The sequence below is a fragment of the Suricata suricatta genome, chromosome 7 (genome assembly GCF_006229205.1).
Source record: "Suricata suricatta isolate VVHF042 chromosome 7, meerkat_22Aug2017_6uvM2_HiC, whole genome shotgun sequence".
NCBI classification, from domain to species: domain Eukaryota; kingdom Metazoa; phylum Chordata; class Mammalia; order Carnivora; family Herpestidae; genus Suricata; species Suricata suricatta.
This window is the reverse complement of record NC_043706.1, coordinates 70,945,991-70,973,159: the sequence shown is the minus strand read 5'-3', so window position 1 is coordinate 70,973,159 and position 27,169 is coordinate 70,945,991. Positions and strand designations below refer to the sequence as shown.

Sequence of the window (27,169 nt, the reverse complement as noted above, 5' to 3'; positions counted from 1 at the left end):
GACTGATACTCTATGCAGTATACAAGCCCATCATGTGGCCAATTGTGTGAGGCATGCCACACTACATGTTCCTAAAAGCAGATAGTTCACTAGGACCCTTTGCCTAAAATATCTCTGGTTCTACTGCCATCCATGATTCTGTCACCAAAAAAGATCTTGATCATCAGGGCTATTAAGAAAAACATGCATGGTATTCCCATAAGGCACTGAAAATTATGAAAAGCAACCTCCCAAAGGAAGAGAGAATACAGCCCAGTTTAGATTAAGATAAAACCTAGATAGGGATTATGACCCACCAAATAAGACCTAAAAAAGGAAGAAGCCATTATGCCTTCTGCCTTCCTCTTATTTGCCCAATTTTGACAATGCTCAAACCTGATTAAAAAAATGAATAGTACTAACAGTGGATTATTACAGCCTTAATACTACCGTACCAGCAGTTAAGACTCTTATACTCAATATTATTACAATTTCTGACTCTGTCCATTCAAAAACTGTAAAATACTTCGCTATTACACATTTGGCAAATATGTTCTACTAAGTTTCTGTTTCCACAGCCTCTCAGCCACAATTTGTCCTCATATTTGACAGGATACACTTTTACCTGGTTGTCCATGGGATATCTATCTCAACAGCCCTGCTCTCCTGTGGTCTATATAGGCAAGATCTTCATCACATCCACCTTCCTCCAGGAACACAGGTATGATATTACACTGATGATATCCTCTTCCTCTGAGATTCATTTGACACATTTATTCAAGACATACAAATACTCACAAAGAAGCTCACCAAAAGGGATGGATCTCTGCACTACAAAAAGTACCTCAGTTAAGTTCCTAGGAATTATGTTGTCAGTCAAGAGCTGCTCCATCCCTGATACTCAAAAAATAATCACTGACCCAACACGTTTTTAAACTCTTTGGGTTCCAGAGGCAACTTATTCCTCATTTACAAATCTTACTTCAGTTCATTTATGCTGTTACTTGCAAATTGGCCTGCTGTGAATAGGTTCCCCTCCAACAAAAGTATATTATAATAGGCACTTCCATTAATGCTTTCTGGCATTAACTAGATGCTTTATCAACCTCCTCTCATGCCTTCTGGAGTCTCTGGCCCTCCTGTATGGCCAAAAGTTGCCCATGAGCCTCTCACATAAGAAGCTGCCCTTAACTCCATGTTACACACCATTTGAACATCAGGTGGTAGGTGCATATGGGCCCTTTCTTGAAATAGATGCCCTCAGTCCAGGACTCTCCATATCCAGCAACCCCTTATGCCTTGGATCACTGAGGCAGTACCCAGCAGGCTGGGCACACTCACAGAGGTCTCCTTATTAAAATGGAAATGGTACTTACAAGATAAAGCCAAATCTTGGCCTTCTAGAATATCCCAACTGTAGAATAAATTGATTTCCCCTGTTCTTAGTCCTTTGCCAGATGTAATGTTGCTTAGAGGAAGTCACCCCTATCCCAGACCCACTGACCACCTAGAGAAAGCATGTGTGTATTTGATTACTCAGGATGAACTGAATAATCAAAAAAGAGATTTCATTTATTTTACCTGTAGTGAGATCACCGTAACATGTGATGGAGCGCTCCAGTAAGTTGTTATCTATCCTCTAAGTGGGACAACCTTGATTAAGAACAAGACTCAAGGGTCCACACAATTGACCAAACTTCATGCAGTCATCTTAGCAATAGAAGATGCTTGACCAAAATTCGTCCAATGTGCCTGTTTTTACAGAATCTTGGTACATTACCAATTATCTGGCCACTTTGTCTGATCAGTGGCAATAACAACTTCTTATCCAAGGTTACCTCCTTTGGGTTAAAAAACTATGGGAAGGTCTTGCCTCAGATATTCAAAATAAAAATCAAGGTCACACATGTCTATCCATACTAAAGCCAAAATAAAAGGCTTCATCTTCTCCCCTTTGGAGTTCCAGACATTTTTGATGATCACTAAAGCATGTATTTTCTCTTCTCAAAATACATACTATAGACTCTTGAACAAGTTATCCAGTGAAACCTCAATGAAACCTCAATAGTCACATGCTGTAAGCCTCAAAGAGAGTCATAATGGCTGGCTGACTTAAGTTCAAAATCAACTAAATGAGACACAGTACATTTCAGTCATTAAATATCAGTAATGAATTATAATTGAGTCTGCCTCCATTTATGATGTCTGAGTACGGACAACTTTCAAGCCCCATATCCTCCCTTCCCACTTTTTGCCCCACATCTAGGCAAGCTCATAAAAATACTATGAGTTTCATTCTTTGGCATCTGGTGGGTAGTTAAAACCACAAAAACCCAGAACCCTCACTCTGGCCCCACCACCTAATCACAATGAAGAGAGAGCCAAGACCTGTTCTCCCAGAAAATCCCATTATGGGAGTTATAAACGTTTTCATACTTGCTTGATGCATGTGTGTTATCATGCATCTTGATATTTGCACTCTTGATATTTAAACTAATATAAGGAGGAGGTGCTTTCTTACCCTCTGGAGGAAACCACAGTGGATATCACCCTTCTGCTCATAGACCTCCAACAGCTCTCCCACTGCCCACTGAACTAAATAGAAACCATTTATCATAGCTACAGTTTTCTTTCTAGGTTCACTCTCTGCAATACTCCTTATAATCCTTCCAATGTTATTGTTGCCAGAACACACTAGGTCTTTAATTGCCTCCACTCTGTTTGTTTATGCTATTTCCTCTGTCTTGAGTTTCCTTTTCCCACCACCATCTCTCTTTGCCCCTTGTTCAAGATCATCTTAAAAGCTAACTCTTCCATAAACCCTTTTCTGAGTCTCCCAACCAGACTTTGAACACCGTACCATACTGTCTGAATCTCTGGTAGTGCTTTATCATATTCTACCCTATAACATAGTTATTCACATCTTATTGCTCCTTAAGTTCAAGGGTTCAGACCATGGGCCCTGGAAACAGACACAAATGAATGAATGAATGGATGGATGAATGAATATCCACATCTGATTCTTGCTACTTAGTTGCCTGTAAGCAATTCACCTCTCCTCTCTAAACCTCAAGTCCTTCCTAAATGAGAAGAAATAAAATCTTATATGTGATTTTGCCTACTATGTGATTCATATTCAACACTCAATAAAATGTTAGCTGTTACAATTATCCTCTACTGGATCAGAAACAATTTTACATCATAAACTTATTTTTCAATCCAATGTATCAATAGTGTTTGGTATATAGAAAGCATTTAATAAATATCTTTTGAATGAACCGAATAAATGATTTACAGGCCTTCATAAATTTTAAAGCAAATTAACAGTAAGATTAGGACCATTAAATCATGTGCATGGAATCTAAATTAATTCTAAGTACACACAAACAAATTATCTAAAAATGTTAGAATTCAGGCAAAGATATGTTTGTCTTGAAAACTGCTTGCTAACTTGTAACTAGCTAAATTAATTTCCCAGATGTTCCTCCATACCCCACACAGCCTCTCCCACCCCTGCAGTGCACACACAGTCACACATACACACACACACTCTTAACTGGATAATGGGCTTAGCTATTCCCTAATTTTTTAAATTTTAACAAAAAATAGACATTTGTGAATTAAAAACAGTGACAAGTTAATTAGCAACTTACGGTTTTTTTTCTGTTCAAAATCCTATTCACAGACCTTTCAACATTCTGTAAAAAATTTGATGTGAGATTTAAAATATATAATGAACTATACTGGTCTATGTTTAATATTCCTGCTTTAAATAGACATCAAAAATATTTTTAGAGGTTAGAAAAAAAACATTGTACCTTCTGATACAGTAATTATCCTTCAAGGATCTACTTTAAGGGGAAAACGAAAGATGTAGAAACACAGGTAAGTATAACAATGCTCATTAGAACAGTACTTAAAATTGCAAGAAACATCCTATATGTGTAAAATATGTGACTGCCTGTGTACTTTAAAACCAGATATAAAATTGTTTTTAATGATACTAGGGAATGTTCGCAACATTGTAAATGAAAAAGCAAGATACCATGTGATATAAATAAAAGGCAGTTTATCTCAATATTGAAGCATTTTTTTCTACAGTGATAGGATAACTCATGATGTTTCCCTTCCTGCATTTTTAAATAATCTACAAGAAACATGCATGAGTTAATTTAAAATGCCTTTTAAATGCTTAATATCCACATGCTTGCTGTGGTCTATAAGAATAACGCAGAATGTGTCCAAGTGAAAGATAAAGTCCTCTTTGAAAACAGTTCACTAACTGTTCAGTAAAACTTAGAGAAACTGTCTCATACAGAGAAATGTATATTTGTAAATTGACCCACCTAATATTTCAGTCAGTCTAATTCTCTTGTGTGCAACCAGTCATCTTGAAATGTTGTGTATAATAGTTCTCCTTGGGAGAAAATACAGGAGTAGAAATAGAATTCTGAGGGTAGAGAAGTAGAGAAATCTATCAAATTCAATTTTTTTAAAAAGCCTATGTTGATAACATCCTCAGGTTCTTTAAAACATATTATTTTAAATATTTACTTTTCACACAAAGTATTACAGTTACTCATATTTTAAGACTCTACTTCCTTAAAAACAACTCTATCCTTACATCAACCACCTTAAACTCTGAATCACAAATAAATCCTACCATCATAAAATGTCAGCTAAACATAAACTGCATTTGTTCTTTATAAATATTTACATACAAGTTTGTGATATAGTAATCACAATCCTGAATCTTAAACCACATTTTCATTTTAAATAACAAAGCAAATCTATTTCCCATGTGGTACAGTAAAAGGCACTCATGAAAGATTTTTCTTAAAATTCACATAAATGAGAAACCTTTTGTGATCTGTGGCATACACACTACAGCGAGGACCTGGGGACTGTCATGTTTGGTCCTGCGTAGGTAAAGACAGAAAACTAACACAGCAGCAGGTCAGCTGCCGGAGTTTGGCCCATCAATCCATTGGTTGTCCTGGGTGATACAAATTTGCATTGACTTAGAGTCCCTGTTCGGTCCAGGCCCTTAAAGGATGGGTTGCAGAATGCACCTGGAGTGGGCACAGAGCTGGACATGCAAAACGGACTGTCTCCACGGTCATGAACTTGGTCTCATTTGTTTAGTGTTCGCACCAGCTGAGCTAACTCATTTTTTAAGATAGAATTACACAAGCTAGCACAGCTTTCCAGTTTTATTTTTCTTTTCAAAAGAAATACCACCATTAAATTTCCAAAGTATTTCCTATCATAGACTCAGAGGAGATTTATGGTAATAAGATTCCTATGAAAAAATTATCTCAAACGGTATTTACAGCATATTCAAGGTCTGAAACAGTAATTTTTAACACAGTGGAAGTGAAATTTAGATCAAACCAAAACATGTTGAATATGTGCAAAACAAAAACAATAAAACAAATAAATTCACAGCAATTGCCTTTTTATATTAAACATGGAAATTCCAAGGCTTGAAGGTAGGTAATTAGTAATGCCATCATGTGGCAAAAAGAACATTAGAAGGATATTCAGGAACCCTGAGATTTAATCCTAGTTGTCAACATATAACATAATGATATATCACAATTATTGGTTTCTTCATTTATAGAATAGGAAACTGGGCTTGACACATCAAAAACCTTGCCCATTTTGAAATACTATGAGTTCTTACTCCTGTCAAAACTGTGTATATCACAAATTAAATATTTTTTTAAAGTATAGATTTTTTTAACCTTGACCAAGTTAGAGCTGCTGAAATGTTTTAATATAAAACACAAATGAAGCCATCTTGAGTTTCCGAGTCATTTGTAAGGATAAGAATGGAAAAATAACTGTACAAAACATCCTCAAGGAGCTGTTTTTCTCCTTGTGAAAGAAGACAGGATAGAATACGTTTTCCTAATTATTTCTAATAATACAGAATGTTTTCTTATTATTTCTAATGTGGCATGACAATATTGCTGAAAGATTTAAAAAAGGCATTGTCAAGATATTTCTCATTTATTATCTAAAAACATAATTTTCCTCTCTTCCCTGTCCTTTATTGTGAAGTATAAAAGTGAAACCTGAATCTTGTCTAATAACTGTCAGTCTTCACTTTACGATGCTGTTCTCTGAAGGCTGGATGACTAGATGGATTTGGGAGCAGGAAGAAAGCATGTGCCAAATTGTTTTTAACCTTGCATATCCTCATGGTTGTCTCTCTTAGTGTACTTTTGGGAGAAAAACTTAAAGGGAAAGCAGAGATGATACGAAAGACTCCCAACCTAGAGCCGCAGAGCCTGGGATGTCCTCAAGCAGGTAAGCCCCATATTGGAACATTAGGCCAAAAGGGACAAAATAAAATGGAATTCCTAAGGAAACAATCACAGTTCATTTGGACCTTCTTTCTTTCTTTCCTTTTTTAACATCTACTTTAAAAGACAGAAAACAAAGACATGTTATTTCTAATTAAATATTGAGCACAATCCAAATTTGCTGCCAATCAAGATAGTTTTTAAAGGATTTACCATTTGTGATTTGCTCATTTATTTCAACCAAGTCTTTCCTCACTTTGGAAGAAAAAAATTAAGAAAGAAAATCTTGTCTATTATTGATAGTATCAATTTATGTAGCTCCTTTTCCTTTAAAACATTTTATTGACTATGCTTCAAATTCTCCTGGTTTCGTGGGAAAAATCCTTCAGCCATAAGGTACAAATGTGCCTTACAGGTCACCACTGAATCACACCAGGCAGCAAAATTGATGATATATACACATATTAATGTATCAAACTGAATGATTACATTGAAAGGAGGTGGCTGCAATTCAGGGTCAAACAGTGTATTATCCTAAAATCTTGCACTTTAAATAGAAATTTATTGGACATTTTGATAGCTTTTTAAATTGAGGGATGTATCAAATGCTTAAATTTTTAAGTATTTTTCTAACTTCCTTCAAATGAAACTTGTAAAGGATAAATGAAGGGTGTTTTTGCTGAAACAGCTTTGTTTCAAGCTGAGTAATAAATTATATTACCAACCAAAATAATCTGTTTTAAATGGATTATTTTTAGGTTTCTAGGGTTAGTAATGCATAATGGTACTAAAGATCAACATTTAAAATAAGTACACTTAAATAAAGTGAGGAGACTTTTATTTAATTTTTCCTATATTCACTTATACATACTGGATTTATCTCAAACTGCCTTAGAAGTTTATAGACTTTGAATATTATGACCACACAATGGCAATTGTTTCCAAACCGTATTATTTTTGTCAGAAGAGTGTTCGATTGCCATGTATTGGAGAATAGCAAGGATGATGTGACAGAAAAGAGAGCAGTAGCAAATTAGGAAGTTCATACAAAGGAAGAAATAAGGGGATGAAAAAGAAGAAATCATAACTTCACAAAAGCCATCCACCTAAAGGTGAAAACAGCTTCACTATACTCCAGATCCTGCTTCCGTGAATAGACAGGAAACCTATGTATTTACTGCTTCCCCGGATCTTAGATAGAGCTCAATTTTTAGCTGTTAGGTTATTATAAGAGGACTAAATAATTCTTCTAAATAGACTTTCCACAGTATCAGCAGACTTCCCAGTGAAAGTCCATCAGTAGTTTATTTCTAACATAGTGTGTGTGCCTTTCTTTATTAGACACTTTTCACTAGTTTTGGCAGGCAAATATCTTCATTACTCCTAGGAAATAACAGCAGCCAGCCGGTTTATGAATTCCTGGTGAACACTTAAAATGTTTAATGGTATATTAAGTACTGTATACTTAACCTTTTCTCAGGTAATTACTTATAGGATCTGCAGTAGAACCTGTAAGTAATAAATACTTTAATGTTTTATAAAATAAGTCCTATGAAAGTTAATATAGTTGAAACTTCATACTCCACCTGGAGTCTAAACAAGGAACAGATTCATAAATCTTCAGCCCTATTTTGAAAACTTCTCAATTTAACTCAGAGAAGGAAGAGGCAAAGACCCTGGAACCTAAAATACTACATTCCAATTTCATTAATAAAAATATGGAAATGTAAATTTTATTTCAAATATAAAACACTGTAGAACATAATCAATTTAAAGAGAAAGGAGGCCCTGAGGCTTACTGATGCAAGTTTACCTACACTGTATGTTAAGTAATAACTAAATTTAAGTCACTTTATATAATAGCTTGGAGACTAATGGAATTTACTTTTAAGCTTAATTGGCTCATAACAAACTGGCCAAAAGAAAATCTGGTGTATTACTGATAGTATCAATTGATCAACCAATTGCTTTTATTTACCCTAAAACGTGATTTATTCTTCACAAAGGTGTATACAGAGAGGTTAGGCAAAATCAAAATATCCCCAAGTTCTTAAATACTGAACATAACCTATTATTAGTTGAGATACATTTATGGATATAGACATTTATCTGTGGTTATTTCCTCAGATTCATACCCTATCATGACAGTTTTTTAAACAGACAAGCAGGATCTCTGATAAACTGTTGACCATGGCATTCTATTTTAAATGTCTTTAAAGAGTATTCCCAAGAAATTCTAAGTTCCAATTTACATTATGATCTTAGGAAACGTTTTTTAATTTACATTTTGAAATCTTTTATTTTAGGATATTCTGTGTTTTTAAGACACTTCATTTGGAAACATTTATTTGCATTATGTTTCATACTCTGCTCTAAAAGCCCAGAAACAATTTCATAAATTCTTCTTAAGTAAATAATTTTGTTCCATTCTAACAACTTAGTGTAGAAAAAACTCCAAACTATGAGCTGTTTATCATGTGGAACTCTTCCCTCTTACTTTTCCAACTTTATATAATGCTCTTATAAAATTGCTTCATGAATAGCATTAACTTTGGGACCATGAGATGTCTATCTATTACATGAATATTCAACTCTGTTTAAATCCTGAAAGGGTCCACCATCTCAACACTATTTCCATAGTCTATTCATATAAGACATTACTCCTAATCCTTTTTTTTTTCAAATAGCAAACTTGAACACAACTGTAATTCTTTTAAGAATCTTTATTGAAGTTTTTCTTAACAATTTAGCCTGTTGGATCTCAATGCAGTTTATAAAAAAACTTCAGTATAGTTTCATATAAACTGCAACCAAAAAAGTAATTTACTTTGTCAAAGAAGTTATCTGAAGTTGCAAGTTATTTTTTGTAATAAGTAGAACAGTAAAATGTAAGCATGCTCTCGGATGCAGGTGCTCCTGTGTACTATGGAGTTACTTTGAAGAGCTTGCTAAGATCTGCAGGCAGTCAATGGAATGCACTTATTTTCTCCACAACTTAGGTACATGAGAAAACTGATATTTATGAATAAAGTATTTTTCTCAAAAAAGTTGAGGCAGCTTTTGTTGAATGCTATCTGTGTGGGTACACTGGCTACCCCTCAAACCGTACTAAGAGAAACAGGCAGCCAGGAGTCCATGTTCATGCTGAAACTTAAAAAATCCCTCCACACGAGTTGAGTTCCAAGAAAAGGAAGAGGATAAAGCACTATGCACAGCTTCTCATCGTCTTACATTAACAAGACACACCAAGAAACTTCACATAACGGGGCAAATTGCCTTCACTGCTTTCAGTCAAGGTCAGTGGTGTCCATAGTGGAGGGTGGAAGTGGAGCAAGCTTAGGACAGGATAAAGCTTAAGTCTACATCTCATGCATAGCTGTCCTCGAATGTGTCTCAGACATCCGAATTAGAACTGAGGTTTGTTAACCTGGGGTCCGCGTTGATTTCATATCTGTAGTGATATCCTTCCATGTGATCCCTGCAGGCATCTCTGATGTTATGCATCCACTTTTTTATCCCCTTGCGGTTCAAGTACAAAACCAGTAGGAAAATGGCACCTATCAGGGCTAAAACAATACCTAGAAAGACATAAGAAGTCTGCAGGGATGGAGGGAGGATAGGGTCACACTCCAGGTGGGAGCTGTTGAGTTCCAAAAGGGCCCGATTCCTCATTTTTTCTGGGAATGCACAGGCCAGCCTGGCTTTGCCCTGCACTACCTCTGTCTCCTTGAGCCAGGCCACCATGTCTACCATGTGACAGTCGCAGACCCAGGGATTGTTGTCCAGGAAGACCCTGACGTGAGGCAGGCTCTGCAACTCTGCCAGGGTGCCGTTGTGAAGGACCTTGAGGGCGTTGTCCTCCAGGTGGAGGTTTTCTAGATGCGTCAGGTTGCGGAAGGACGCGTAGGTTAGGCTCACCAGCGAGTTGTTGCGCAGGTCCAGGTGCCTGAGGCCGGGTAGGTGGGCCAGTACGTCCCGCGGCAAGTAGAGGAAGTGGTTGCTGGCCAGTTCGAGGCGCTGGAGCCCGCGAAGCGCATGGCCTGCTCGAAGGGCCGCCGCCACCATACCCTCGAAGCTCCGGTTCTGCCGCTCGTCCTCAGGGGGCACGATGTGGTTCAGCATCAGTTCCACCAGGGGGCTGGGGGCCGAGAAGCTGGCGTTGCTGCCCGAGAAGGCGAAGGGGCTGAGGTGGACCAGCGGGTTGTGGCTGAGGTCGAGCTGGCGCAGGCTGGGCAGATGCTCGAAGGCGCCGCCGCGCACCTCCTGCAGGCGGCTGCCACTGAGATTGAGCGCTGCCAGCTCTGCCAGCGGCGGCCGGCGGGCGAAGGCGCCGGCAGGGAGCACGGCCAGCTGATTGCCGGTGAGGAAGAGGTTGCGCACGTAGTGGGGCAGGTCCGCGGGCACCTCGGTCAGGTTGCGGTTAACGCACTTGACCGTGCGCGCCGCTTCGGAGCACTCGCAAAGCTGGGGGCATTGGCCCGGCAGCGGGGGCTGGGCGGACACCGCGGAGGCCAGGAAAGACGCGGAGGTGGAGGGCGCCGAGGAAGTGAGAGAGGTCGAGGAGACCCAGCCCAGTAGGACCAGCGCCAGCCGCGCCAGCCGCAGCCGCCCGTCTCCGGCGGCGGGGCCCCGGGAGCACCCCCCAGGCATCGCGGCGCGGCTCTCCCCGGAGCTGGGCTGAGACGGCGCCCGCTCCGAAGGCTCAGGAGCTGTGTCCGGGGGCGCCGGCCGGCCGGAAGCGTCTGGAGAAAACTTTCCTCTCGTGGGAGCGGAGGAGGGACGCCGCAGCCGGAACTTGGCTAAACCCCTCGCCACCCGGCGTCCCCCTCCCGGAGCCGATTCCCCCGCCCCTTCCCTCCAAAAGTACGCACGGCGAGTCCGGAGGCTCAGCTCTTCCTCCCGCTCCTCTTCCGGCCGCCGCCCCCCGGTGGCACCCTCTTGCCTCTTTTGTTGGCGCCTCGCGCTCGATCCGCTTCAGGACCTGGGACAGGCGGGAGAGACGTGTGAGGCGCGGCGGCGGCCGCAGCTCCCCGGGTGCGGAGCCAAGTCGTCCCCACTCGGTCCCCAAGACCTCCCTCCGAAAGCCCGTCCAAGCTTCGCCTCGCCCACTCCCACGCACATCTTTACCCAGGAGAGGGGCACGCGTCCCGAGACACCGAGCGTAAAGTCTTCTTTCTGCCCAGGCCCACACTATATCTACACTCTTCCAGCCTCTCGCCCTCCTCTTTCCCGACAGATTCGTCCCCGGAGTCTAACTTCTCACTTAACCCCCAGCGTCTCCGCAACCAAACTTCTCTCTCTCCTAGCTCCGTCCCCCCACCGCCTCCGCAGGCGACCTGCCTTCCGGGGTCTCCGCCCCCGCCCAGACCTCACCTCCCAGCCCAGGTTTGCAAGGGAGGGAAGTTTCAGGTTACGAGTCTTTTCATCTCTTTTGGTAGCTTCCCGGATTAGCAGGAAATGGAGGACCTAACAGCTGTCGCTCCCCGCCTCCTTCCCCCAGCCCGCGTCCCAGCCAGACCCTCGGATACCAGAGGGGGTTCAAGCCATCTCCTAAGAGAGAGGCCGCGAACAAAGCGGCGGTGGGACCCTGGACCTACGCTGCTCTCCCTTCAAAAGATGGGACGGGGCCAAGGCGCAGCCTCCGCGTTTTCGCCCTCGCTGCTTGCTCCCCACCGCTCACCTCCGCGCGGGTCACCTCCAGAGACAACTCTGAGTCTCACCGGAGTCGCGGCCACTTCCCGGCTCCGCGCAGCCGGCGCCGACTCTCCTAGCACCCCAGCCCCTGGCCCAGCCTCCGCAGCTGGGAAAAACCAACCCTGGGGGCGGGGGAGAGCCAAGCCTGCTGGAGGGACTTCTACTGCCGCGCGACCAATCTCTGCAGCCCTCGGCGGGGGGACTTAAGAAAGGAGACTAGGGGGATCCGGGCCGCGCGCCTCCTCCCGGTGGAAATTAACAAGGGATGTGCCAGGAAAGGTGAGGGAATCCCTCTCTCTCCCCCTTCGCCTGCATCCTTTGGTGGTTCCTTATTTTGCATAATGTATTTACCTTGGACTGGAAGAAAACCACTGGTGAATCTCGTGGAATTCACCCTGATTTTGGCACCACGCGCCGTAGAGGTAGATTTAGGGGTGGCAGAGCCACGCGAAGCAGCAGCATTAAGAAATGAGCAGTAAATGTACAGCGGCAGCAGCAAAAAGCCCAACAAGCTGCAAGGGAGCTTCAAAAAGTATTCCCACCCGAATGATAACGTTATATGCCAATTTAAGGTTTAGGTGTAATTAATGCATCCCCACCTGTCCCGCCCCCGCACTTCTAGGATAGTTACAGAACTTGAGAACAAGAGAGCCAACTTTAAGGGGGGAAAGGATTCGAGGAGAGGAGATTCGTTTTTGGTTCGTTAGCTATTCTCCTCCCCAAATTAAAAGCAGAGGGGGAGAAACAGCAGCCAAAGCATGCTAGAAAGAAAAGACAAATAGCAATGACTTGAGTCACCCAGAAAGCGGATGTGGCATTGGAGTGTCAGTGCAAGTCTCTAAAGATGGGAGAGCCCACGAGGTGGGGGATGGGACGTGGGTGGCCCTTGGCGGAGGGAAGTTTGGTCCAGATGTCTATCCTCCCTGGGAGTGCCTGGCAGGCTGCGGAGGTGGAGAGGATGGAGTTGGGGAAAGGGATAGATTGTTACCTGGAAGATCTGTTAGATCAGAGAGGTTTCGAGTCCTGAGGGCTCTCTCTCAAAAACTCTAAATTGTCCTGAAAGGATGGGAAAGTTCTGGTATTCCAGGCGTCTTCATCTTAGAGAGAAAATGGCAATTAGAGGAAATAGTTGGGGAAAATTAAGTTCTGGAAGGTAATATAGAAAAGAACAAATAAGGAATGCTGAAGTTTGTGCCTTTAGCGTGAGGAAATGCCCCAGTTCTCAAGCCAATTCCTGATTACTTTGGTGGAAAGTAATACTTTGGTGGAAACAGATAGTCTGCAGAGTCTACAACAAAAATGGCCCAGACAAGACCTAGAGGGGTTGGGGACTGCAGAGATTTGTACAAAAGTTTGTATCTTCACAGTTATCTACATTCTTTTTTTTTCTTCTTATTTTTAAATCTGTTTTGCAACAAAAATGTGAAACGCTTTGAAAAAAGAATCTCCAAAGCTAGAGTCATGTTCTGTATCTGGACCGTGGTAGTGGTTACATAAATCTGTACATGGGTTAAAATTCATAAAACTTTATATACCAAAAGGAGTTGATTTTGCTGTATGACAATTTTTAAAACAAAATGAATTACTCAGGGGAAAAATTGTAGCAATGTTCTGGCGTGGCATTAATCCTGATTCTGGTCTAAAGACCAAGTACTCTTTGAGGAGAATGAGAAGCACTTTAGAATTTAGAAAGATAATGTGTATTTCTCATCTGATCCTCAAATCAATTTGGCAATATTGATATTATTTGTATCACTGTGTTGTTATTGATATTGTCACTCTGTTTTTTTAATGAAAAAAACTGGGGTTCTGAGCCAAGAATAACTAGCATTGACTTAGTGTTCTTTCACTGGCCAACCCCTGTACTGCTTACTTCACAGAAATTATCTCCTTTATTCTTCATGTCAGTACTTAGGTCTTCTTACTCAAATTGTACAGACAAGAAAATTAGGCAGAAATAAATTATGTAACTTGTTCGAATGGGTGGTAGATATGGGGACAAGGCCCAGATTTATCTGACTCTACATCCCACATTCCACCTCTAGCAAGGTTAAAAACTGTGCAGGCCTGCTCAGCTACACTTAGGCAGAACCAAAGCCTCAACCCCGAATCTCTTTCTCCCTTTTCCTCCCTGCGGCGGGCACTTGGTTATGGCTGCTGAATCAGGACCCAGAAACTTGGGGTCATTTCTAGCTCTTGCATTTACTGTGTGACATTTGTATACCTCTGTTTCTTCATCTGTAAAATAGCTCCATTAATAAAATTGTAAGGCATTTTCATTAGAATTGAGATAATGCATGTAATACACAAAGGAAAATTGCCTGTTGTTATTGTGCTCCTCAATTACTCTCCCTCTCATGATTTATTGTGCAACCACTATATATCTATAAGTATGTTAATGATAGGAATACAAGGATGAATGAATATGGTCTCCTTAACGTAGAATTGCCAGAATTCACAAATAAAAATTTGAATTTCAGATAAATAATTAATAATTTTTTAGTATTAAGTATGTCCTGTGTAATACTTGAGATGTACTTTAAAAAATCTGTTCACTTGAAATTCTAATTTAACTGGGGGTTGCCTGGGTGGCTCAGTTGGTTGAGCATCCCCCTTTTGGGTCAGGTCATAATCTCACAGTTTGTGGGTTGAAGCCCCACATTGGGCTCTGTGCTGACAGTTCTGAGCCTGGAACCTGCTTCAGATTCTGTGTCCCCCTCCCTAAGTCCCTCCTCTGCTCACACTGTATCTCTCCAAAAATAAATAAACATTTAAAAAAATTTAACTGGGCATCCACGTATTTGATCTGGAAGCCAAGGAACTCATAACCTGGTGGAAGAGACACAGAAACTAAAGCTTTCAATGCACAACATTGACTGCAGTTTGATGTGTGTGTCTTTCCAATCGCCTCTCTTTTGTATATATTTTGTATATGTTTTACCTGTGTTTCTATTTTTATATGAATGGGATAATTATTCATATGTATTATTCATAATTTTTCTAATTTAGGACAACCTATATATCATTCTATGTCCATTTATATAGATTTGCTTTCTTCTTCTTTAAAGACTGAAAAATATTCCATGCTTTGAATTGTCATACATTTTTTAAATTGCCTTATTGAAAGACATTTAGATCAGTAACTACTTTTTAAAGAAGTTTCCTTCAAGTGAGAAAAGCTTAGTAGAATCCATTCTATTTTGATTGTCTTAAGAATTTTAATTATCTTAAATTATCATACTTGCCTTACTCCTGACAGCTTGAAAATGCTTTGTGTGAGATGCTATTTACATGCTCTAGAGCAGGACAGAGGATTTCAGAGCACATTTGTTCCCCATTTATTCTTTCATTCCAAAATGAAATAAAAGGAGGATCTGAATGTCCTAATAGAGAAGAGCAATTTAGTGTATTTCAATAGGTCACTTTGTAGCCTCCAGGAAAATGTCTCTGCATTATCATTTATTTAGATTGTTTCTACAGGAACCATTTTTCTTCTAATGATCCAAAGGAAAGTCATTAGTAAATTATTGAAGTATTGCTATTAAGTCCTAGGAAGGCAAAGAATAATGTAGTATTTTTTAAAAAACAATGACTGATGATGGCCACCCTCATGAAAACTAGCAAAGGGGGCCAAACAGTCCACTGTGGACAAACATCAACATTATTTAAAATACCAAATTTTGGTCTTTGTCTTAAATTAGTAAAGAAATGGATAAATGTAAACACTTTCAAATCTGAAAAATATAAAACAAAATCAAGTATTGGTGAATAACATCAAGCACTTATGTCATAAAACTATGAAACAACACTTAAAACCATAACAATCAACCTGAGGTTATATATATCCACTCATGGAGAAAACAATTTTTTAAAAATTGTCAATGAAAGATAATAAAACTCTTTTCATGAGCTGATTAAAAATTACTTTAGAAAGAAGTGAGCTTCTTGTCTGAGATATATAAAGAAGGTAAATTAAATAAAAATTAAATTAAGTAAAGCTAAATTCAATAAAGTTAAATAAATTAAGTTAAATTAAATAAAATATAAACCAGCATTGGGTCAAAAAAAGATATATTTTTTTCATGAGTCAGTATAGTAAGAGGGGTGGAGCTAGTAAAAGGAAACTGTAACTAAGATGTTTCAAAATTCATTGGAGTTTAAATAAATTCTTAAAGAACAAGATAAAAAGTTCAAATAGATGGAAAGGTTAAACTGGGTAGAAATACGTGATTCTTCAGGGGGAGAAAATATTGAAAGGTAAATAAAAATGATTACATTGTAATCTGCAGAACTCCAAATAGTTAACATAACAGAATCCTTCCATTTTAAAAGTGTTTAACTTTTTTTGACCTTATCATATGGCTTCCACCTACTTGATGTTCTTGGGATACAAAGGTAGATAGCATAAAAATCGCTGCTGTCAGATTAAACTCAGAGTCTAGGGGCAGAGGCAGACTATCTAACGGTTACACAACGTGATAAGCACCAGGGTCAGAGGTAGAGTGGGGAGCTCACTGGAGAAGGCTTCACTGGGGAAGCAATGCTTGAACTGCATTTTGAATTATTAATAATTATGAATAGCATTTTGAATTATTAGTAAGAACTCTCCAGACCAAAGATGGCCATTTGGAGGAAAGACTCAGAGAACTTGTTCAGTTCTAGAGACTACATAGGGAAGACCGCAGCACACATTTGAGAGAGTGGTACAAGATGTGAAATATAGTGCAAACTGATTGCTGCCTTCCATTCTGAAAAGTTTGACTTCATCCTACCGTGCTGGGGAGCCTCTGACCATATTCAACTATGAAATGACATGATCAGACAGGCATTTTAGAAAGATTACTTTTGCTGTCTGTTTGAACGGTGAAATACAGGCAGAGAAGACTGAGGGCAGGGAGAGAAGGTAGGAGGTCCAAACTAAAGTAGCGGTAAAAGATTGGCAAGGCAGGAACAGATTGGATACAGCAGTGGTTCTCAACAGCGTGACGCTGCCCCTGGTGGACATTGTGTATGTTTGTGGAGGCATTTGCTGGTTGTCCCAGTGATTGACATTTAGTGCATAGATGCCGGGGATATTAGATCTCCTGTAATTAGAGGGCAGTAATATGCAATGAAAAATTATTCTGCTTCCCACACGACATCCAAATATCCCCATAGACATTCTTGCAGATGAAAAACACATTATAATCAGCCTAGAAACAACTCCATCTTACATTCAAATTACAAATACTTAGAGTATGGTTTTAATATACACTGAATTTTCCAGGAATGCAGCTACCGTATTTATTGAAAGAAGAATATATATTGTTTTGTTTGGAACTTTACAAAATTTTATTTCTGACAGCTATGCCACTCATGCTGTTTGAATCACCAATACAACCCAACTGTATCAATTTACATTTGTAGTTATTGCATCCACAGTGAATCTTACTTCAAAATGTCTAATATAGGGCCACCTGGGTGACTCAGTCAGTTAAGCATCTAACTCTTGATTTTGGCTCAGTTCAAGATCTGCTCATGAGTTTGAGACCCCTGTCAGGCTCTGCACTGACAGCACAGAGCCTGCTTGGGATCCTCTCTCTCTGTCCCTCCCCACTTGCATTGTCTCTCACTCTCAAAATAAATAAATGCAAATAAATGTTTTTTAAAAAAAGATTTAAAATGTCTAATATGAAGGAAAAATATTTTCACTATTTATTTGAATATTGGTCTACTTTCTCTTAAATACTAGCCTGTTTATAAATAGGTGGAAGTATAGCATTAGGTCTTCTAATATAGTTATGCCCAAATATGTATATGTTATTAATATTATTTAATATTTAATTATTCTTTTATTTCTCCTTTATGTTATAATTAATATTAAAATGTATGTGTGAAGGTAAGTTTTATGTATGGAGGAGGTTTTATAAAATATTTGTTTTAGAAAGGAAACATTAGTTTCAAAGGGCTGAAAACAACCTGTAAAGATATTTAAGAGATAGAATCTATACATTGTGGTGACTTATTCAATATGGAGGTGAGAATATACACATTTATAATTCTAAAAGTTATAAAATTATAATTTTATATTTTCGATGATGTCCAGGAGAAATTCTAATAATTCTAGATTGAAGAGTCAAAATTGACTATAAGAAGTTGAGACACACCTAAAGGATAGAATAGTGAACTTTGTGTAAAGAAAATTCTGACTTATTTGGTTGAAATTATTTTTTTCCAAAGGAAATTGTGATAAACATTTAAATCGGCGATATTACCTAATACTCCTTTTCAAATGTAAAGTAATTCAACTTTGAAGGTGACATTGAAGATTTTCCACTTCCCTGATCCTTTGCTCAAACCGAGTTCTAAATCAAAACTGGAATTTAGCCAAGAAATGGGAGCAGTTGCAATTGTAGCCACCATCCAAATTCAACTAATTTCAATTAAATTCAGTACAGCTCAATAAATGTTTATTAATGTGCCTTTTTTGTGGTACTCACTTGGTCTTCCAAACAGAGCCACCTCCACAGCCAGAAAGTTTCCTTTAAAAAACTTCTAACTCTGGCACACTGATAGGCAATCTATTGCATGTTCATGGCAGAAGTTCAGCAGGCAGACTTGGGCCAAAGCTTGGACACACAACCCAAGCTTCGTTAATGTATGTTCTAAATCTTATTCAGTGAGCTAAAGTTCATAGGTTAATAAGTTGCCTGTTAGAACTGCTTGAAATATTTGAAGCCAATAAGCAAATATGTACCAGATTTACTTTAGATCCCCATATAAAAGCCCAGGAAGAGGGAACTAAATATATTAGTGTATTTGGGAATAGAGATATATCACATCACTTGGCAGTGGGAAAAAAAAGGAAATTAGAGTTTAACTAGGGAGACAAAGTCAAAATGGTGTCAAATCATATGACCTGAGCAGTGTGAGTGATGGTAGAGTAAAGGAGTTGGGTGCGGAGTGCATGCCAAAGGACACCTCTACAGAATTTGAACAAAAACCTGTTGGAGGTATGTGTAGCATCAGGAGGTACTGGAACCCAAGAATATTGATGTGATGACATTTACAAAGGAACAATATTCAAAACAGTTTATAATCAGTAGGTTGCAGACACTGACTAATAAATGTTCAATAAACAGACAGAACACTACCTGTAAGCAATCAATAGGACTTTGTTAGTACAAGCTGCCTGAATATATACACATCTATCTAAGACTTGTAGATTAGACAGATGGTGGATAGATAGATGGATGATAGATAAGAATTTCTGACAAACTCATCAAATACCCTCCACAGTATGGGCAGTCACTCTAAAATTGTCCCATAACTTCTAAGCTTTACCATAAGGAACTGGAAGCTTCTTTAAACTAAGAAAATAACTAGTAGTTATGAATAAGCTAAATTTATTCATAATTTATTAGATAAATAATTTTGGAGTGTATGATGAGTGCTTCTAGGCACTGTACTGAGAGCTGACACAAAGGTGAATAAAACAGACAAGGGCCCTGTTTTCATGAAAACTTATTGTTTCCACTAGTTTATTAAGTCAATTATCTGAAGTGTGGGAAATCTAGTTTTCTTTTTTAGTTGAATGTAAATATTTTGTTATTAAATATAGAAAACACATGATGTAATAGAAACCTGTGTAGTTACTGCTCAGCTTTACAAATCCTAACACTTGGTTTCTTTTTCAAGTTTCTTTTGCATATAAAGTGTATAACTTAGTAAGTTTTGATTTGTGCATACACCTTTGAAACCATTATTGCAACCAAGAAAATGAACATATTTATCACCCTCAAAAGTTTCCTCATGACCTTTAACAGTACCTCCATCTACATGTCACCTCCACACAAACCTATCCCTAGGCAAGCACTGATTTCATTTCTGTCACTATAGAGGAGTTTGAATTTTCTAGAATTTTATATAAGTGGAATCGTGCTCTCTTTTACTGGCTTCTTTCACTCAGGATACTGAATTTGAGATTCATCCATGTTGTTATGAGTATCAATAATTTATTCTCTTTTTTTAACTGAATAGTATTCCATAGTATGGATATAGGATATTTTGTTTATGCCTTTACCTATTGATGGATATTCAGTCTGTTTTCAGGTGGGGACTATCACATATAAAGCTCTGATGAACAATCATGTTCAAGTCCTTCTGTGGACATATGCTGTGATTTCTCTTGAGTAAATAACAAGAGATGGAATCATTAGGTCATATGGTAGATGCATTTTTAACTTTTTCAGGAATTGGCAGCAGTGAAGAAGAAGAATTCCAGTTGGTCCACATCTTTAGTACTTAACATGGTTTTAGACTTTTTAATTTTAGATATTCTAAAAAGTGTATAGTAGAATCTCATTTTACTTTTCTTTGGTCAGTGATTTTGAGCACCTTTTTAATGCTCTTATTTGCCAGTGGTATTTCTTCTTTCATGAAGTGTCTGATCAATTCATTTGCCCATTTTTTTAAGTTTATTTATTTTTGAGAGACAGAGAGAGAGAGACAGAGTACAAGGAGGGAAGGAACAAAGAGAGAGGGAGGCACAGAATCTGAAGCAGGCTCCAGGCTCTGAGCTGTCAGCACCGAGCTTGTTGCGGGGCTTGAACTCACGAACCACAAGTTCATGAGCTGAGCCGAAGTCAGAGGCCCAACCATTTGAGCCACCCAGGAGCCCCCCATTTGCCCATTTTCTACATTGGGCTGTTTGTTTTCATGTGATTGAGTTTTAATTAAGGTATATATATTCTAACTATCAAGAAATAATAATAAACTTGAGTTGTGCACCTAGACAAATAGTGCTGAAACTTCTGATTTAAGGGAAAGGTAAAGAATCCCACAATCATCTAGGCAAAAAAATTGTAAAGAAGAAAAAAATCTCACTGATTTCAGATATTTTTTCTGTTCTATTACTTGCTAGAAGAATTTGGAGCACCAAGAATAGCCTGAGTTTTTAAAAATAATTTAAAGTATTTTCTAATATACATAATTCATTTCAACAGTTGAAAATTTAAAAGTGACAGAAAGATACACAAGGGAAAAGTCTCTTTCCACTCCTGTCCCTCAACTCTCTGGCTAACCTTTCCACAGACCAGGGACTTTTATCAGCTTTTATTGTGTATCCTTCTAGTTATACCTTATGCATATATATGCAAATTTGTTTTTGTAAATGATCAAATGCTTTACATTTTTCTGCACTTAATGAACTGAACAATAAATTCAAAGACTATTATTTATTAGTATAATAACTCTTTTATGGGTAGATGGTATTCATTGCATAGTGCATTAACTATCGCTGTGTAATATACCATCTCTAAACTCAGTGGCTGGAAACAATTCTTTGTATGTATAGTGTATGCATCTGCAGGATTGGATCATCTGGGTTAGACTTGGTTGGCAAACTCTGCTAATCTGGGTTTGGTTGGGCTTCTAGAAATTGACTGGTGTTCTCTACTCTAGGCTGGGCCTGACCTGGGGCACCTTATTTGAAAGACAGTTCTTCTCCAAATGGCTATTACCTTCCTCCTAAGAAAAACAAAACAGTCTGGGCATGTTCTTCACTTAACAACTGTAGAAGCACTTCCCTAATCCAGGTAAGTCCCTTTCAAAATACTGCCTGAATCATATCTTTCAATGTGCTATCAACCAAAGCAAATCATGTGCTAAGTAAGGCCAAACAGCAGAGAATTCTCTCACCCACATTGGAAGAGCACAACAAAAAGAAGGAGCAAAGGGCTTAGATAGAGGAAAATCTGAAGAAATGTGGCTCTTTTGCAATCTACCACAAACTGATGTGACATAATTTATTTTAAAAAATCCCATATTGCTTTTTCAGAATTGCTTTGGCCATTTGGGGTCTTTCTTGGTTCCATACAAATTTTATGGTTGTTTGAGCTCTGTGAAAAATGGTCGTAGTATTTTTGATAGGGATTGCATTAAATGTATAAATGTGTAGATTGCTTTGGGTAGTACTGACATTTTAACAGTGGTTTTTTTTTTTTTTTTCCAATCCATGAGCATTGAATGCTTTTCCATTTCCTTGTGTCTGCTTTGATTTCTTTCATAAGTCCTCTATAGTTTTCAGAGTACAGATCTTTTACCGCTTTAGTTAGGTTTATTCTTAGGAATCTTATTGTTTTTGGTGCAATGCAAATGGAATCAATTCCTTGATATATTTTTCTGATGCTTCATTATTGGTATATAGAAATGCAACAGATTTCTGCACATTGACTTTATATTCTGCAACTTTGGTAAACTCATGTATTAGCTCTAGCAATTTTTTTGTTGAAGTCTTCAGGTTATCTACATAGAGTATCACGTTGTCTGTAAATAGTGAATGTTTGACCTCTTTCTTGCCTATTTGGATGCCTTTTGTTTCTTTCTGTTGTCTGATTGCTGACGCTGAGACTTCCAGTACTATGTTACATAGTCTTGTCTTTTTCTTGATGGTAAGGGAAAGACTCTCAGTTTTCACCATTGAGGATGATATTAGCTGTTTGTCTTTTGTATACAGCCTTTATAATGTTGAGGTATAATCCATCTATCTTTACTTTGTTGAAGCTTTTTATCAAAAATACATGCTGTATTTTGTCAAATACTTTTTCTGCATCTATTGACAGGATCATATGGCTCTTATCCTTTCTTTTATTATTGTGATGTGTCACATTGATTGATCTGTGAATGTTGAACCAGCCCTGCCACCCAGGAATAAATCCCATTTGATTATGGTGAATAATTCTTTAAATATACTCTTGAATTTGATTTCCTAGTATCTTGTTGTGACATCACGATTCCAGATTTCAAGCTATATAACAAAGCTGTAGTCATCAGGATAGTATGGTGCTGGGATAAAAACAGACACATAGATCAATGAAACCTTGCACATGAAGGTGTAATTTTTGTATAGCTCTAATTTGTATTTTTGTTTAATTATAAATGAGGTTTATAATCATTTTATATGTTTAAAAATCATGAATAAATTTCCTTTTTTAGGTTCATATCTTTTGCCCATTTTGTTCCAATGGATTTTTTTTCTTTTCCCAATCGATTTGTATACGTTAAAGAAATTAACACTTTTTTTTTTCAAATTAAGGGTATTCTCAAAAACAATAGCTCCTAATTAAGAATAACAAGCAGAACCGTAGGCCAACCAATTCACTAGAGAGAGTCAGTGAAAGAGAGATCTAAGTCTTAAAAACACCCTTTAAGGTCAAAACACATTTCAGTGACTAACCTCAAAAACTACCCTAGCTTGAGTTTAATTGTTGATTTAATGTCTTAAACATCCCAGAATGGCATAACAAAATATCATAGAATGGGTGACTTAAACAACATAAGTTTATTTATCATAGTTCTATAGTTTGGGAAGTTTAAGATCAAGGTGTTGCCAGGGTAGGTTATATGCTGAGGCCTTTTGTCTTGGCATGCAGGCAGCAACCACCTCTGTATGTTTACATGGCCTCTTCTTTGTGTACAGGCAGAGAGGAAGCGCTTCTTCTGTTTTTAAGGACACTGATATCATCAGGGCGGGGATCCACCCTCAAGACCTAATCTAAACTAGTTACTTCCCAAATTACTCACCTCCTCATACAATCACATTGAGGAGTAGGCCTTCAACTTCTGGATTTGACTGGGGGAACACAACACTCCACAACATTTAGTTAATTTAAAACTTAGGTTATTAAATAAGTAAAATAATTAATGTTAATTATAAAAGGTAGTATAAAGGCACACCTCTTATTTCTTCTCTTAACTGATTTAAAACACAATTGTATAAAATAATATATATATAATTGTGTGATTAGGCCAGAACATATAGGAATATAATAAATCGCCACCAATAGTACAAAGAGGGTTGGTATTAGAAAAGCCTTGTTGGGCTAAGGAAATGACACTTGATGATAACTTGAATTCATGGGACATATGTAGAGAACAGAAAAGAGCAAATAATACAATTAGATTATACTTACTTACTCTGTAAGTATAAACTTGTTTTACTTTCTTTTCTCAGCTTTATTAGACAATTATACAAAATAATAATTATAACAATATATTGATAGTAACATATGTAGATTTAATATGCATAACAGGTATAGTCTAAAAGGGAGAAAGACAGAATAGAATTATATAGAAGTAAAGTATCACACTTTAATTAAGTTCATATAAATCTAAAGTAGATTCTGATAAAATGTATATAGTAATTCCTAGAGCACTCACTAACAAAATCACTTTTAAAATAATGAAAAAGTAATTACAGTAATTAAAGTGTAACTCCAAAAATTATTTGCTTAATGCAGAAGAGAGCAATAGGGGGAATAGAAACAAAGAAGACATAAGACAATAGAAAGTAAAATTAAAAAATCAAAATGCCAGGCCTTGTATAAATTGTATAAATACAATTATATCAATTATTACATTAAATATAAGTGGGTTAAATAATCCAATCAAAAGGCAGAGATTGTCAGGCTGGATAAGAAAATATCCAACTATATCCTGTCTATAAATGAAACACTTTAGATTCAAAGATACAAACAGATTAAGAGTAAAAGAATGGAACATGTGTGGAAGAGCATTAGGTGTTATATGGAAGCCAACTAAGTAATAAACTATTTAAATAAAAAAAGAGTAAAAGAGTGGAAAAAGGGTGTATAATGCAAACAGCAACCACAGAAAACCTGGAATGGCTAATATAACATAATAAATAAAATAGTATCAAACACAGTAGACTAAAATGAAAAATGTTACTAGATATAAAAAGGGGATTTTATAATGATGAAAGAATCAATCTATCAGGACATTATAACAATTATAAACATATGCACTTAACAGTGGAGCCACAAAAAACATGAAGCAAAAACAAATTGAAAGGAAAAATAGAAAATCTGACAATAATAATTGGAGAGCCCAAACCCCCTTTCAATAATGAATAGAACATCTAAGCAGAATATCAATAAAATAAGTAGAAAATTGGAAGAGTATATGCAAAATAGACATAGCAGACATATATAGATAACAACAGCAGAATACACATTTGCCTGAGTGCATGGAATATTATTCTCCAGGATAAACCACATGCTAGGTTAAACTTAAAAGGTTAGAAATGTAGAAAATATTTCTCTGATCACAATGAAGAGAAATTAGAAATTCATAACAAAAATAAATTTGGGATATTCACAAATAATGAGGAAATTAAACCAATAGGTCAATGAAGAAATCAAAAGAAAAAATAGAAATTACTTTAGGATGAATAAAAATAAAGATAAAACATACTAATAGTTGACAATTGTGTTAAAGCAGTTCTTAGAAATTTATAGTTGTAAATGCCTACCTCAAAAAAAATAGAAATATCATACAATAATCTAATAATCCACTTAAGATACTGGAAAAAGAATAATAAATTAAGTTCAAAGAAAGCATAAGGGATAAATAATCATTAGATTCAAAATTAATGACATAGGTAAAGGAAAAAATAATAAAGAAAATCAATAAAATCTACAGTTGATTCTTCAAGAAAATAAATAAAATTGATAAAACTTCAGTTAGACCAAAAAGAGATTCAAATTATTAAAATAAGGAATGAGAGCAGACACATTATTACTAACCTTAAAAAATTAATTATGAAAAAAATACTATAAACAATAGCATTCCAATATAATTTAAATGAATGACAAAATTCCTAGAAAGATTCAAGCTACTAAAATGACTAAAAAATAAATAGAAAATGTTGGGACACCTGGGTGGCTCAGTTGGTTAAGTGTCTGACTTTTGGTTTTGTCTCAGGTCACGATCTCACAGTTCATGAGTTCAAGCCACACATCAGGCTCTGCAGTGTCAGTGCAGGGCCTGCTTGGGATTCTCACTCTCTTGCTCTCTCGCTCTTGCTCTCACTCTCTCTCTCTCTCTCTGTCTCTGTCTCTCTCTCTCTCTCTGGGCTTCCCTCACTTGTACACTCTCTCTCTTAAAATAAATAAATAAGCTTTAAAAATCTGAATATACTTTCAAAAATTAAGGAGACTTAGGTAATAACAAAAATCTCACGAAGAAAAGCCAAGGTCCATGGGGTGACTGGGTGGTTCAGTTGGTTAAGCAGCCAACTTCAGCTCAGGTCATGAGCTCATGGCTTGTGAGTTCTAGCCCACGTTGGGCACTGTGCCATCAGCTCAGATCCTGGAGTCTGTTTCAGATTCTGTATTTCTCTTTTGCTCTGCCTCTCCCCTGTTCATGCTCTGCCTTTCTCTCTCAAGAATAAATAAAACATTAAAAACAATTGTTTAAAGAAAAAAAAAGCCAAGGACCAGACACATTATTGGTCATTTACACTAAACACTTAAAAATAATTAATTATTCACAAATTTTCCAAAAATAGAAGCAAGAACACTTCTTATTTCATTCTGTAATGCCAATATTATTAAGTATGAAAACTAGACAAAGATGTCACAAGAACAAAATGCAGGCTTCATATGAATGTAGATATAAAACTTCTTTAAAAATACTAAAAAATCAAATCCAACAATATATAAAAAGTATTATACCCACGGAATTTATACCCAGGAATACAAGGTTTACTTAACATCTAAAAATCAGTTAGTGTAATACACCATATCAATAGGATTTAGAAAAGAGACCAATGTAGTTGATGCATTTAACAAAATCCAACACTTCATGATAAAAACACACTATCCAATGTGAGGAGGAGGGCACTTGTTGGGATGAGCAGTGGGTGTTGTATGTAAGCAGTGAATTATGAGACTCTACCCTGAAAACCAAGAGCACACTGTATACACTGTATGTTAGCCACCTTGACAATAAATTATATTTTTTAAAAAACACTATCCACTAGAAATATAAGGGAATTTCCTCAAACACATGAAGGGCATCTACAAAAACCTGCGGCTAACATCACGTTAAATGATTAAAAACTGAATGTTTTTCTCTAAAGATAGTAATAACACAAGGATGTCTGCTTTTACCACTTATAGTTAATATTACACTGGAGGTTTTAGCTGAGGTAATTAGTCAAGAAAATGAAAAAGCATCCAGAAAGTTAAGGAAGAAGTAAAACTTTCTATTCTATGATGACATGATCTTTTTCATATAGATAATCCTACAAAATCCACCCAAAAAATAAAAACACCTATTAGAGCTAATAAAATGTAAGGCTGAAGTATAGAAGAATAATTTTTATATCCACATACTAGAAAACA

At 37.5% G+C, this 27,169-nt stretch overlaps 1 protein-coding gene and 2 long non-coding RNA genes across 3 annotated transcripts in view; 1 reads left to right on the top strand and 2 right to left on the bottom strand.

Moving 5' to 3' along the window:
- Positions 1 to 4,399, bottom strand: part of LOC115296834 — a 34,097-nt gene extending 29,698 nt beyond the window's left edge. Inside the window, exons 1-2 of the long non-coding RNA XR_003911084.1 lie at positions 4,326 to 4,399; positions 3,633 to 3,677 (exon numbers count right to left, since the gene is read on the bottom strand). This is a non-coding gene — a long non-coding RNA (uncharacterized LOC115296834). The remainder of the gene's footprint in view (positions 1 to 3,632; positions 3,678 to 4,325) is intronic.
- LOC115296835 lies at positions 599 to 21,492 on the top strand. The gene is made up of 3 exons (XR_003911085.1): positions 599 to 700; positions 6,203 to 6,294; positions 21,426 to 21,492. It is a non-coding gene; the product is annotated as an uncharacterized LOC115296835 (long non-coding RNA).
- TPBG (trophoblast glycoprotein) lies at positions 8,999 to 12,111 on the bottom strand. Its single transcript, XM_029945314.1, has 2 exons — positions 11,971 to 12,111; positions 8,999 to 11,271 (listed from the first exon to the last, which is right to left on the bottom strand). Exon 2 carries the CDS (start codon positions 10,938 to 10,940, stop codon positions 9,684 to 9,686), a length of 1,257 nt encoding a protein of 418 aa, XP_029801174.1. The 5' UTR covers positions 10,941 to 11,271; positions 11,971 to 12,111; the 3' UTR covers positions 8,999 to 9,683.
- Positions 21,493 to 27,169: the final 5,677 nt, after the last annotated feature.